General features: G+C 41.7%; 1 protein-coding gene across 2 annotated transcripts in view; it reads left to right on the top strand.

The window, feature by feature from the left end:
• The window catches only part of CHST15 (carbohydrate sulfotransferase 15), a 39,698-nt gene that overhangs the window by 18,093 nt on the left and 7,676 nt on the right, over nt 1-13,929 (top strand). For both annotated transcript variants that reach the window (XM_072339949.1, XM_072339950.1), the window contains exons 2-4: nt 5,614-6,682; nt 7,425-7,764; nt 10,971-11,117. In XM_072339949.1, the coding sequence (XP_072196050.1) occupies nt 6,140-6,682; nt 7,425-7,764; nt 10,971-11,117 (1,030 nt within the window). In that variant the 5' untranslated portion in view covers nt 5,614-6,139. The remainder of the gene's footprint in view (nt 1-5,613; nt 6,683-7,424; nt 7,765-10,970; nt 11,118-13,929) is intronic.

The raw sequence follows: 13,929 nt of genomic DNA, 5'->3' as shown, positions 1-13,929 counted from the left end.
TTGGGAAGTCCATTGATGAGTCAGGAACAGAGCTTGTATGGTTTATATCTTGAGGAAGAAACCATCTGGGTTAGGGAAGAAGCCACAGGGTTTATTATTATTATTGCAAGATAGGCAATTTAGAAGGTTTGCTTTGGCTCTGAGGGCTTCAGGACTGCATCCTTTAAAGCGCATTGTGCTTTTGAACAAGCGTTCAGCAGCTGTTCAACAGGGTGAACGTATAACCATGGGCTATGACCACTATATCCTGGCTTTTAGACTTCAACTGTTTCTCAAATGTTGGCTTTAAAAGCATCTGTGTGGCTTGATGTCATTTCTTGGCATTCTTGTATTTTTATATATATATATATATGTGTGTGTGTGTGTGTGCATGTGTTTTTGAGGAGCTACACAACTTCAGTCTGCAAGAGGCTGCTGAGCTTTTCTAAAACCTCTGCAGGAGCATTTTTGAATGATTTTATTTTACACTTATGTGTATATTTTGCAAGGAAGTTGCAGAGGTCAGTGAATCAAGATTCTCATTTTATTGACATATATATATATATATATATATTTGTTTTTGGCAGCTGTTTGATTTCTTTGAGGTAAACAGGGGAGAGTTCAGGCAAAGTTGATTTCCAGAAGTACTAACTTAAGCAGCCAAATGTGTACAATAAGCAGGACAGAGCAAATCCACAATTATTCCTCTCCTTTCATGAGCTTGTTTTCTTTCCTATAGACCCAGTTTTTATTACTTGTACTGTTTGTTTATTGAATGGTTGCCTCCTGCCCACTGACAGGATGAACTTCCTTGTGCTGCTTGCACAAATACTTTGGCTTGCCCCGATGAGACTGTGTTTGAGAGCAGAACCTTTGTGCAGCCTCTAATCTTGACCAGTCCTTGTCCTTTTCAGTAAGCTTGTATGGGGGAAAAAGCTAGTGGGTCAGCAGACGATGTGGGAATGGGAAATAAATGATGTGACAGGGTTATGCTGCTTGCAGTACCAATTATTTTTCTTATATGAAAATTTCATGATGATTTCATGGTACTAGACCCACTCTGCCTTTTCTTTTTCCTTTCTCTATTCAAGTGCATCATGGAAGTTGATCTTAGAATCAATCACAGAATCTTCCCAGGTCACATCTTCCAATGGCTCTGATGTCTCTGTCCCTGGTTCCTGCCTCTGGTCATGGCCATTGATAAGCATGGCCTTACTCAGTGAAAGAGTGGTACAAGCAGGTACTTATAGATTTCTCCCAGCCCCAACTCTTCAAGCTTGTGGGAATTAGGCATAGCAACCATCAATATATTTACTTACTGTTTAGCATCTTCTAAATGCTTTCTAACTTTCGACCTTGCTGAGATCCGCGTTTTAATTATGTTGTGCGAAGAAAGGAAACAAAGCGATGTGGCTCCATTGATATCAAACAGGGAAAAGCTGTTATACATTGATTTGGGAAATATGTTGCTGTTCTACTTCAAGTGTGTTTCCTATGGGTTCGCAGCATGCCACTCTTTGATGTGGCAGCAGGAAAAGCTGAGCATATCTAAAGAGTAACGAGGCTAATAGGAAATGCAGAATTAAGCATACTAGCCAAAACATTTGTCTTCATTTTAAAGAAATAGGGAGAAAGAAAAGAGTTCATTAAAAATTAAGAATAGTGACCTGAAAAGTAGAGGTTGTATGCGGAGATGTCCAGAAGATGTGTGTGTGTGTGTGTGTTGGAAATCTATTCCATCTGGTTTATATTATTCTCGAGGAAGGAGATTTTGGTTATATGACTGAACATACAAAGGTAACTTCTTTTCATAGTCATTTTGATTAGTTTTCCCTTACGATCCTTTAAAAGAAAGGAGGAAGATTATATGAAGTCTTTATTTAAAAGAAATACAATGAGATTTCAAGTATTTTCTAGGTAGCATTTGAAAATACACAAGTACTGAAAAATCTGACATGTTTTATTCTTGGTGGGATCTATCTTTTTATCCTACTTAGCTGCCCTTTGGGCTATAATTAAGGTATGATAGGTACTCCATATTTAGTTCTCTGTATGCCCAGTATGGGCAGTTTTATGTAAATAAGGAGTTGTACAGGGAGACTACCAATACAAAATCTGGTTTTAATAGTCCTACTAAATCCTTTGTTATCTGTATTAGCTGGAGTCTGCTTCAGTTTGAAGAAATGATGTGGGACCCATTGGCTTCAGCAGGGTTTTAATGATATTTGAGATAGCTGTTTTTTTGGTGTTTTTTTCCATTCTTGTGTGTCGTCTCTCTATTATATTTATGTCTCTTACTTAAGAGATCCTCCATATATTCTCATTTTTAAGAGGAGAGTTGATTTGACAAAGGCACTTGAAAAGGCTTCTGTGGATTCCTGCTTTGTCAGCTGGTATATATTTATTTACATGCATAGACATGATCATAAATAATTCACCATTCATCTCAACAAGAGGAAATTACATGCTACATTATTCAGGAATGTACAGAGACGCTGCTGGTTGTGTAAAGAGTGTAAGATTCTGTTGCTGAACTGACAGCAGTTTTGCAACTGAAATAAAAAGACATAAATGGTTTATTACCAACTCAAGTCTTACAGATTTTTTCTTCTGTCTGCAGTTTGCTTCCTACTTCAGTCAGTATTGAAATACAAAAAAGGTAAACTGTGTCTGTGGTTACACCTGCTGGAAATGCTGAATGGGAGAAGTGACAGAGAGATGCTTTGGATTGCTTTGTTTTGTGGGATGAATGAGGAAAGCTGGGGTTGCTTATACTGGGGAAAATCCTGGTGTGCGTCCTGCACTGCGCAGTGAAAGAATGGGGAATGAATTTAATTAAAACCTCTTGATGAAGAAAAGGAGTGGCTGTAGGGAATTATGTTCTGGCTTCCATGTATTTATCACAGTGGGGTCTTATGACATGAACGTGGCCAGGCTGGTTGTGGCTCTGGGCCAGGCTGGATGTGGCTCTAGGCAGCCTGGTCTGATGGCTGGCGGCCCTGCATATGGTGGGGGGTTGAAACTAGATGATCATTATGGTCCTTTTCAACCCAGGCTATTCTGTGATATGATTCTATGGCAGTGGGAAATCATATAAAATGTAAGTCTGCAACTGATACTTCTAGTTTCACCTCTCTGTGTTCTATTAGCTGAGTAATGCCTGCTGCCCTGTGGTAGGTCATCTAATGAAGCAGCCTGTTGCAATGTGTAAGCTGGCAGAGTTATGGTTGCTGGTGAACTTCAAATTTTCCCTCCCAACTGGTGTGATTAAGATCTCATTTATGCTGTAGCCTAAGCATATTTCTTTCTCTCTCTTACCCTTGTATCACCTTCCTCATAAAGCATTTTGCTCAGCTTGCAAAGATGTAGTTGGCGAGATTTTTCTTTGACTTCATAATATATTCACCACACCTAGAGAGGGTTCAATAAATTCCTGTCCATTTTATTAACATGCAAATGGACATAAAATTGTATGGAGAAGCTTATGCAGCGTTTGTATGATCCTGTGCTTTTGGATCCATTAATGCATCTCTGATGGCTCTTTTAAAAAGTCTGAGAATTAATGTCAAGTACCCGAAGCTTGAATTGATTGTGCAGGAGTGTCTCAGATCAATCTGTTCAGCCACTAACACCAAGTGAGTTTCAGGTCCCTATTAGAGGAGGAGTGGAATATAAAAATAGATTTTTCTTATAGCAGTGCATAGTAACTAGTAATAGTAATAAGCATCCCTCCGAGATGTGGGCTGATTGTCAAAATGGAGGAGCTTAGGGAGGAAGGATTGCACAAAATCACATGCAACACCTAGTGTGTTTGATGCTGTATGGTTCTTTCTAGCTACCCAGTTGTTATAGCTACCAGCGTAGCCTCCCTTCATTGTCTTCCCTCCCTCCATGGGCCTGTCCATGTTATGCTGTTGAGCCAGGTGATCTCCAGAGGTCCTTTCCCACCCCGATGAGAGAGCTATGAGAGGTCATATTTCCCAGTTCAGTCTTGTATTCTTCTTTCTCCTTGCCATTATGTTGGTGCTGAAGAATGGAGGTGGTGGGGGAAGTGGGTGGCCACTCTCACAGATGTCCACATGGGGACAAACAAAGGGTGTCAAAGTGATGGAACCATTCTATCCAAGTCAAGTGACAAAAGCCAAAGTAAATGTTGACTTTCAAAGGCGTACATTACAACTTCATTTTTTCAGCATCTTTTATTTTCCTTTTCAGCTTAAGTTTACTGTTTCCTTTTCTTTTTGCCCTCAAAATTGCTTTAAAATATTTCATGTCTTTAGTTCCCAAACCGAAGTAATTCTTAGGATTCTTAGAAATAGGAAATGTAAGTATTACCTAGAATATTGAAGCACGTTTATCATCTGTCAACTTTTGTATTTGATCTTTTGTCTTCTCCAAACAGAGATTTGCTTTTGACCTGATAACGTGAGTATTCCTGGTGAGGGATTTAATACACTCCAAAACTAGAAAGTGTAGAGGAACTACACCTTAATGTGCTTTAATTATGACCATCCCTTTAAAGGGTGATTGATCGCTTGGTTGCACATTTAAGTGTCTGCTCTGAGTTCTGCCTGAAGTCATAGAATTGCTTAGGTTGGGAAAGACCTTAAAGATCATCAAGTCCAACTGTAGCCTAACCATAATACCCTTATAATGCCAAGTGTAAGCACAGAGGTTAGCACAAACAATTCTGAATACCTTTAGCCACTTCTTGGCTGTGAGCAACCATGGTGAGGAAGTGCTTAGTAGAAGATGGCACATGCCCTTTGCAGCAAGTATCCTTTAGCCTGTATGTGGCACCCACGAGTGTTCAAGGGCTTGGTATGAGGAAGCATCCACTGGAGTGGTTCCTGCACAGCCTTGCCTGTATTGAAGTGCTGGCATTTGAGAGTATTTGCTGGGTCAAGGCCTTGTCTTAGATTTGCTGTGCTGATGGTACATTTCATTTAACTAACACATCTTGACGTTTTTATTGAGCAGTAAGTTTTCAAGATATATTTGACAGGGAATTCTGAAAGCATCTTGCTGACTTTTCTCTGTGTTACTGGTAGTTTGTCTTGTTCCAGAACCATTAGGTCCAGAAGCCAGAGATCCTGCTGTGAGGTTTTTGCTTATGTCTTTATTTCAGCCCTTCAATTTGCTGAATGCTTTCCTTGTGGCTTCTTTGGTTGGCTGTTGTTTGACCTTCTTCCCTATGGTCTTGAAAGCAGGCTGTTGTCCCTGCCTCATCCTCTGACCTGGGTCCTTGCCTCATTTCAAGGAAGTTAATGTAAGGTTGTCTTGCACAGAGGGTGAGAATTTAACCTGTGTTACTGGCTGCCACCCAGAAAGAGCAAATTAAAAGCTGTTACAGAGGTCAGTGAGCAGATGAAGGAGAGACGGTGGTGTTGCCTGTGGCTGCCACAACTATTTGCTGATGTGGGCAGGAGTGTGGGTGAAAAGAAACAGCAACCTGTTATAGACCTGAAGACAAGCATTTCCCAGGTTTAATATCATGAGGAGACCTCTTTTGTATGCTAGTGTGAAATTGCTGGTGATGGATTGTAGTTCTGCCATAACCTCAAATGAAGGTGAACGTAGGTATTACTCAGTTTGCTCTTCTGTGTGACAGTACATATGGCTTTGTTCCTTCAGGTTGCTCAGCATAGATCCTTGAGAACATCACTGGGACGATGAAGCTTCCGGGAGCAGCAGCCTGGTTTGGAATCCGAGTGCTTTAAGAATATCTGGGGATTTCTGCCCACATTTGCCTATTCCAGCATAAATCAGAAGACAATGAATTCATTTTATTTTTTGCATATTTTCACACTACATAACAATTTTTCTCCTTTCCCGTTTTGTTCAATGGGAAAAACTTGAGCCAATGGTGCAGCTGATTCTCGCTTTGCCACATTCCTCCTCCTGAGCCAAATTCTTGGAAACCACGTCCACATTATGTCTATTTTTGTAGCTGGTGTTCTTTTTTTCTGCATATGCCACATGTCGCTTTCGGAGTGTTTCTAAGTATTCTGGGTTGAACCTGCCCTTTCATGTCGGAGAGAATTCATAGAATCACTCAAGGAATTAAATAATTTCACTCTTGCAGAAGATGACTCATGCTTCAGAAATGTTTTTGTGGCTGTCCTTGGCTTGTTAATACAGGAGTTTTAACAGTATTAATATGAGGCATTGCATTAATTGTTGCATACACTTATTACCAAATGACTTGCACAGACAGTGTTTCAGATGCCGCGGCCATAGCCACAATAACCAGAAGTGTCCTGTTTGCAAAGGAGAAAACAGAATCCCTTTGTATGCTGATAGCAAGCAGATGAAGTTGCTTGCAGTTTTGGAAGTAAGGACTGATCACAGTGAAAGCTGGAATGGATTTTTCTGCTTGAAGAAGGGGAAGCTATGCAGCTTAATATTTGGGTTGATTATAATGACTCTAGTGATGGCGTCCTATGTACTGACTGGAGCCAAGCACGGTGTGTTGTTAATTCCATCTCCCTTCCATTATGGAGCTTTTACTAGCAATCCAAGCTTAATGGACAATGAAAGCCTTAGTGACATGAAAGACCATTACCAGCCTTCTAAAATGAATATTTCATACATAAAGGATTATCCAAGCATTAAATTAATTATTGACACTATTACTTCAAAGATAGAGTTTATAAAGAGACAGCGCCCTGGTTTAGAAGAGCTGAGGAAACAAGAGCCACATGTAAGTATGAATTAAAGCTTCTGAAAGTGCTCCATACTGGGTTGTTTCGAGGACTTGGGGGTCTGTCTTCTGAGACTAAACCAGTGCAGCTACTCTGATGTTTGCATTGTGATTCACACCACCCAGCGCCTCCTGATTTGCGCATGTTGAAAAGCTGATGTTACAGACCACATCCTTCTGAGTCACAGGCAGAATGGATGGGCTGTCTAAACGGTCTTGACACCTGAAACAGAAAATCAGGCAGTCTTCCGACAGCTGTACAATCTAATTGAATTGAGAACCTTGTCTCACTCAAAGTCATTCCGAGTTAGTCGCATTTGCCAGCAACCTGAAGTGATAAATAGGAAAGCAGCTTTTCTGCTGGCAGCATGAAAAAAACCTGGGCATTGCATACTTTGTGGTTCAGGGTGACCATCCTTCAGGCTGGAGGTTAATCTGAGCATTGCAACTTTGACTTGAAAAATTAATTCCTGGGGTGGCAGTGAGGTGGGCAAGTGTGGATCTGCATTCTGGCCTTAAAAATCAAAGCATTTCCCGTTGTATTCCTCTCCCAGTCCAACTGTTTGCACTGGATTTGGTTCCAATGCCACTAGAAGGGGGGGGAAAAAAGAAACCAACTAAGGCGTTATGTCCAAATACGGTTTCTATTGTTTGCTTACTGTGCTAAGTTAGAAAAATAGAATTGCCTTCTTTTTTTTTTTTTTTCCTGCCTATACTGAAATTGTTGTTCTTTATGTTTCAGATGTTTTCAGTAATTCCTAATAAATTCCTTCCAAATAGCAAGAATCCTTGTTGGTATGAAGAGTACAGAGGAAACACAACCACAGACCCTTATACAACAAACTCCTATGCACTCTATTCAAAGCGATTTCGAACCATATTCGATTACCTCAGGAAGGTGTTTTGGAACCACTTGTACCATTACAAGGACAAACACTACCGGCTGCGTTGTCTACCCCATTTCTACATCATTGGGCAGCCCAAGTGTGGGACGACAGATCTGTATGACAGGCTTCGGCTGCACCCCGATGTTCGGTTCTCAGCCATCAAGGAGCCTCACTGGTGGACGAGGAAGCGCTTTGGTGAGTCAATGTGCCTTCTGATATTCAGGAGAACTGCCTCTATGAAGCTTTGATGCTTTTTTTGTATGTGTCCGGGATGAATTTGATGGATTTGTTGCATACTGACTTACCTTGTTTAAAATATATGTATATTCGAGTGACAGATGCTTTTGTTTGGTGATGTTTTGGGTTAAACCTTTGGAGATGATGCATTTGAGGGGTCTGGAACACAAGTCTTAAGGGGAGTGGCTGAGGGAGCTGGAATGGTTTTGTCTGAAGAAGAGGAGGCTCAGGGGAGACCTTATCACACTCTATGACTTCTTGAAGGGTTGTGATGAAGAGGGTTTGGCCTCTTCTCCCAGGCAACAAATAGGACTCAAGGAAATGGCCACAAGTTGCACTAGGGGATATTTAGATTAGACATAAGGAAAAGCTTTTTCTCTCAAAGGGTGGTCAGGTACAGGAAGGGGCTGCAGAGGGAGGTGGTGGAGTCACTGTCCCTGATGGTGTTTGAGAGAAGTCTGGATGCGGTGCTAAAAGATATGGGTTAGTAGCTTAGTGGGTAGTAATGGTGGTGTTAGAATGGTTGGACTAGAGGATCTTGAAGGTCCTTTCCAACCTCATGATTCTATGACTACATTTCATCCGGTTTGTTAGCAGTGGTTTGGAGAATCTAGGGGGGAAAAAAGCAACACATTGAAATCTAGATGAAACTGGTGCTGTTTTGTAAAGGCAGGAAGAATAGCAGCTAGGTTGTGATAGGAGCTATAAAGTATGACAGTAACCGTTTTGCTTTGCAACATTTTTCTGTGAAGCCTTTCTTCAGTGAATAGTGCTGGCTTGGTATTTGATACATGGGTTCCTTCAGTCCTTCTGATTCAGTAAAATACAACTGGCTTTGGTAGCAGCTTCACTAGTGTTATAGCTCTAGTCAGATGCTCTGCGTGAGACAGCTCTCTCCCACTGAGGAACCTGGATGTATTTTTAATGCTTTCTCTCCTGAGTTGCATCAGTATTTCATGGCATGACTCTTCATCTCTAGAGGCAGACAGCAGCTGAGGTTATGACTTGCTGGAGCGAGGCACATCCATCTCTTGTGGTTGCTTCTTCGGAGGGCGGCTGAGAGCCATGGGCCTGACTGCATCGTTTTATCCAGCTGAAGTGTTTATGTCCTTCGTGTTCTCTTTCCCCTGGGTGCCAGCATGGGTCAGTCTTGTGGTTGAAGACTAGATGAGACTCGGCAGGTCCAATTTCAGTTCTTGGCTTTGCTGTGTGCTTAGTGCTTTCCTTAGTTCTCAATTTATTCCTCCCAGGCTCTGTGTTTTCCCACTGTAATAGAGGTTGTCCTGCTCAGAGCTAGGACACTGATATCAAAGTTCACAGGCTTTTCAGTGATACAACCATTTCCAGGAGGAATGTGTTGGTTATTTTTCAGTGACACTGTCTATGCTTCTATTAGAGGAGCTTTGGTCTTTGCTGTTTGCTGGGGTGGGCTCAGCCATGGATCTGGGATTTCTAACCTATACAGAAATGGCTTTGTTTTCTTCTAAGGATTTGTGTTTTCTTTCTTGGCAAGTGCTATGAGAAAGTGGTTCATTTCAAACTCCGATTGGTAGCTTGTATATAGCGTAGCACAAAAGTAGCTCAGAAGCAGAGAGGTTGGCTTTCTTTGTTTCTAATCCAATTAACCATCTTCAAAGTATTTTAGACATTTCCTAAATGTTATAAATTAGGAGTTAAAGCGAAATGATGCAAACAAGGTTTTGCTTTTGAGATAACCAGCTCCAGTTCTGGAGATGCTGGAGGTACCAGTTGAGAAATCAAACAAGAAGCATCATGGCTACCAGGGAGCCTCATGGGAAGGAGCTCATTCTGCATAGGCAGAGTCTGGCTGAAGATGAAGGATAAGAACTGCCTTCTGGGCTAAGGGTGGAAAGTCAGATCAGTGAGGGAAATGGATTTGAGACTTAGACACTGAGTGCCATGCTGCTTCTCTGTGGGTCTAGAAGGGACCATCAGCAAAGTCATCTGTAGAAGACTATGCCTTCCATGAGAGTATCTCTTCTATGACAACTTCCTTTTCATAACTTTTTTTCTTATGTTTTTAGTTTTTTAAAGCTGTAGAATGAGGAAAGCTTGCAGAACCCAGGATGTGGTGGGAGGGAGATATGGGTAGAGATATGACCTGTTGATCATCTCAGGCTGTCTGCCATTCAGGAAGACTAAAGTTTTGTTGCCCCAGCAATACTTTGTCTGTTGGCTGCTACTTGGTTGGGGAGGTGCATAAAACAAATAGTCTAAGCTGTGAAGCTGAGTCAGCACCCTTTAAAAGCCAGCTTGTGGGTATGACTCCTGTGCTGCTGGCTATGAAGTCGTTTAGTTTCTAACACTTACCTGGAGAAGAAAGTCTCTTTGTTCTATGGCATTCTCTAATTCAGGGATTTTTACAAGACTGACTAATTTCAGCTCAAGCCAAATAACCCTCCTGGGAAGGTCTAATTTCACAAATCATTGCTTTGCTGTTCTGCTGGGATGGTTGATGCTTGGCAGGACTTTGCCCAGCTTGACTGTCTCTCTTTCCTGGCCTTTAGCCACAGCTTCCAGTCATGGGTGTAGGGTGACAATAAATTGACACTGTGCGTGCACACTGTGCGTGCAGGGGGAAGGCTGGTGTCATTGAACGTGCCTTGGAGGGTGAGGTGGGAGAGGAGAAAATAAGGTGCCAGTGTGGAGCCTTGTTTTCCTACTTCTGACAGAGGAACACATGAATGATATCCCAGTTCTCTGGTTTTGCTGAGTGTGTGTTGATTTGCATGTTTGGCTTTAGGGTCTGGTTTTGGTCTCAATACAGTAACTCTAGTGGGAGTCCCTATTACTCCGGTTCATGCTGATGTAAACGTAAGCAGAATCTGATCTTTTATCTTCATTCCTAAAGCTAAATTTAGAAGAAAATAAATACAAGCTATTCATGCAGGAGCTATAAAACAGATTACTTAAGATATCTGCTATCACTGTGAATTTATGGCTTAATCGTATAGTATCTTGCATCTCAGCTACTTCATTATTGGCACTTCTGTCTGAGTGTTACACTTCATGGCTCTAATTTTGTGCTGCTGTTAGCTGGCTCAGGTCCAGAAATGTTAACGAAGCTGTCTTCATCTACCCAGCAGTTAATCTTGCCCTGCTATATATACATTTTCTAACTTCTCTCTTTGCCCTATTTCTAGGAATCATTCGACTGAGGGATGGATTTCACGATCGCTACCCAGTGGAAGATTACCTTGATCTGTTTGACTTAGCAGCTCATCAAATTCAGGGTGTGCTGCAGAGCGAGGCAGCGAAAGAGCACAGCGAGATGAATAACATCATAATCGGTAGGGCAGATACAGCTTCTGAAATGTTTGTGTCTCTAGGTCTGTAGCATCTGGAGTTGATGCGTGAGAGGGGCGCTTCTAGGTGTGACTGATTCACTGCACGGGGCTGGTGGCGTTGGTTTCCTCTGCTGTTTGTGGATAGTGTAGAAGTTGTTATATGATGCCCAGTGAACATCAGCATTTAATTAAATAATACAATAAAAAGAGAACAAGGAAATTTGGTTACTCCTTCCAACGTAGTTTGAATTTTGTTCTTATTACAAAGGGCTTGTCTGTAGCTTCAGGTTTGAGCCCTGTAGTGGTGTGTGTTTTCCCCAGGCATAGCAAACAAATCGTGGCATTTGTTTTTACAGTCCTGTAGCTGACAAGCAATGCTTTCCATGGTAGCAATGCAACTCCAGTTGGCTGTTCTCAGGCTCAATCATAAGAGGTTTATAGACAGAGGGGCCACTGTTTTGCGTGCTATCATCCCTATGTAGCCTACGGTGGACTGAAATAAACGTAGATGTAAAGGTCCAGTTCAGAAGTGCAATCGTGTTGCTCCATATGAAAGCCTGTGGTCAGGTCCAGGCTCCATGAGGAGTGCCTGGGTTTGCTCTCCACAACACGTAGCGGCCAACCATCATGCAACTAGACTATGGTGCCTATGAGGAAAGTCAGCAGGTGTTCTTAACTTCTGGTTTCGCTTTCTTTTAAAAGCAGAAAACCGAGAGGAAGACACTTTGGTCTCAGTATCTGTCAGGGGAAACAAATGTTTCCATGAAAAGACTGGTTTGTTGGAAAGAGACTTCTGAAGTAAGCTGAGGTCCTACAGAATTTGGGGACTTTGCTTCCCCCCCCTTGTAGGGAACACCCTCAGAAGCTTCATTGCATTCTGACAAGAAAAGTAATGAACCTACTGTTGACTTGATGATGACGTTGTCTTCCATTGCCCAGCCTTGGCTGCAGTCATGTCTGTGTGGCGCCATCTCAGCCTCTCTTGAAGTCTGCCATCCGCACTATTGAATATCCAGTGCTGAGCAAAACTTGTAAGACTAAGAATTGTTGCCATCAAGGACATCTGCAGATTTTCCTCCTACTTACAGTAATATCTCCTGCCCTTTCATGGGTGAAGTGTTTATACTAATTATATTCCCTAATCTAATCAGCAGTGTACGTCTTTGATTACTTACCTCCTGTTGTAGCTTTTTCTGGAGCTCGATTGTGTTTCTTTTTCCTGTAGTCTCATTTCTTGTTTCATTAAGGTTCTGTTCACCTTTTATTTTATTAGGTTTACAGGAAAAGTCTTGAATGATTATTCTCGTTAAGTCATTTCTTTTTTTATTACCTTGGTTAAAAACAACACCAGCACAGTCCACAACAATGCTAAAACAAAGCCAGCTTGTCTAACTTGAATTTGTGTGAATATCAGGTTTGCTTAGAATCTTCCATTTTCGTATTTTGGATGATTGGAAACAACAATCTAATTAAAGCTGTAAGCATTTCAGCTGTTCATCACGTTACGTTATTTTGAGATCTTCAGCTTTGTTGGATGTTATATTTTAATGAGTAATAATTGCATTGTTGCAAGTAGAACGATGTCTGCTGAGAGATGAACCGAAGCGGACAGTGCTGCTCTAGCTCGAGGCATTCCGAGCAGGACTTGTTTATCTGTGATCATTAATAGATTGTCTTTTGAAAACATAATATGATTATAATTCATTAATGACCAAATATAGAAGTTATAAATTTATTCTTTAGGCAGCTTAGTAATTCATATGTTCTTTAAATCCATAAGAAAAGATAATTTTTTTGGTTGCTCCGCAGTAATGAGACGTAATTACCAGCAGTGTTTAATTAATCTCATGTCTAGAATGGCTCGCTTTCTTTGCAGATATTAAATCTGCTTTATAACACAGAAGAGAATACTGTAAAATTACTAGGAGGTGGTTTTTTTGAGGCTGTTTCAGGAAATTAAAATTATAAGAGTCAGGAGAGACCAGAATTACTTTATTCATTTATTTTTTCCCCTTTTAAAGGCCTGATGACCATTGAGAAGAGTTGCCTTGTGGAACCCAAGCTGTCCAGGGCTGTGTGCATTAGGGCAGCGCCTTAAGCTTCTGTTACTGCTTCAGTGTTATTTGGTGTCTCTGGTTGTCCTTTGCTTCTGCCCCACTTGTGGATGCTGGTAATGGCAGCTGATCCAGCTGAGGTTATTTCCATGGAGTATTCTGGTCTGTGGCATTAAGAATATCATCCCAATTATGGCTAAGTGCAATGACTTTATTTAGTTCAGCTAGCACCTGTGTATGCAGATGTTGTGTTCAGCTTTGTTCACTCTACATGAGCTAATTGGGGAAAGTCCTATAGAGAGCATTAAATATCATCAGAGGTCCTTGGAGTAGAGGAGTATGAAGGAAGATCAGTAAAAAAACAGGAAGAGGCTGCATATAAAAGGGCATGGAAATGGTGAGGGCCTGCAGTGCAGCCAGACATGTGCTGTGCAGAACGCTTTCCATTGTAAGGACCGTGAAGCACAGGAATAGGGCTCTTACTGATGTTCTAGACTTCAATCATCAGTGTGATTTACGCAAACACTGTTCAGGAAGTGTATTCAGCACAGCCCTTCCTGCTGAGGGGATGTGGTGGTGACTGCCCAAGGCCCTTCCATCCCTGCAGCGCATTATCCTGTCACTCTGGGCATGCCCCATGTCCTCCTCTGCTGGCACAAATACAGCTGTGTGATGCTTCCTGGCCTGGCCATCTCCTCTTGTCCTCTGTCAGGTCTCTTATGCTTCTGTTTCACTCAGCATGGGATCTGGGCCGAGTGCAT

This window comes from Excalfactoria chinensis, chromosome 6, assembly GCF_039878825.1.
Source record: "Excalfactoria chinensis isolate bCotChi1 chromosome 6, bCotChi1.hap2, whole genome shotgun sequence".
NCBI lineage: Eukaryota > Metazoa > Chordata > Aves > Galliformes > Phasianidae > Excalfactoria > Excalfactoria chinensis.
The sequence above is the reverse complement of the archived record's forward strand: the minus strand, read 5'-3'. Positions and strand labels throughout refer to the sequence as shown.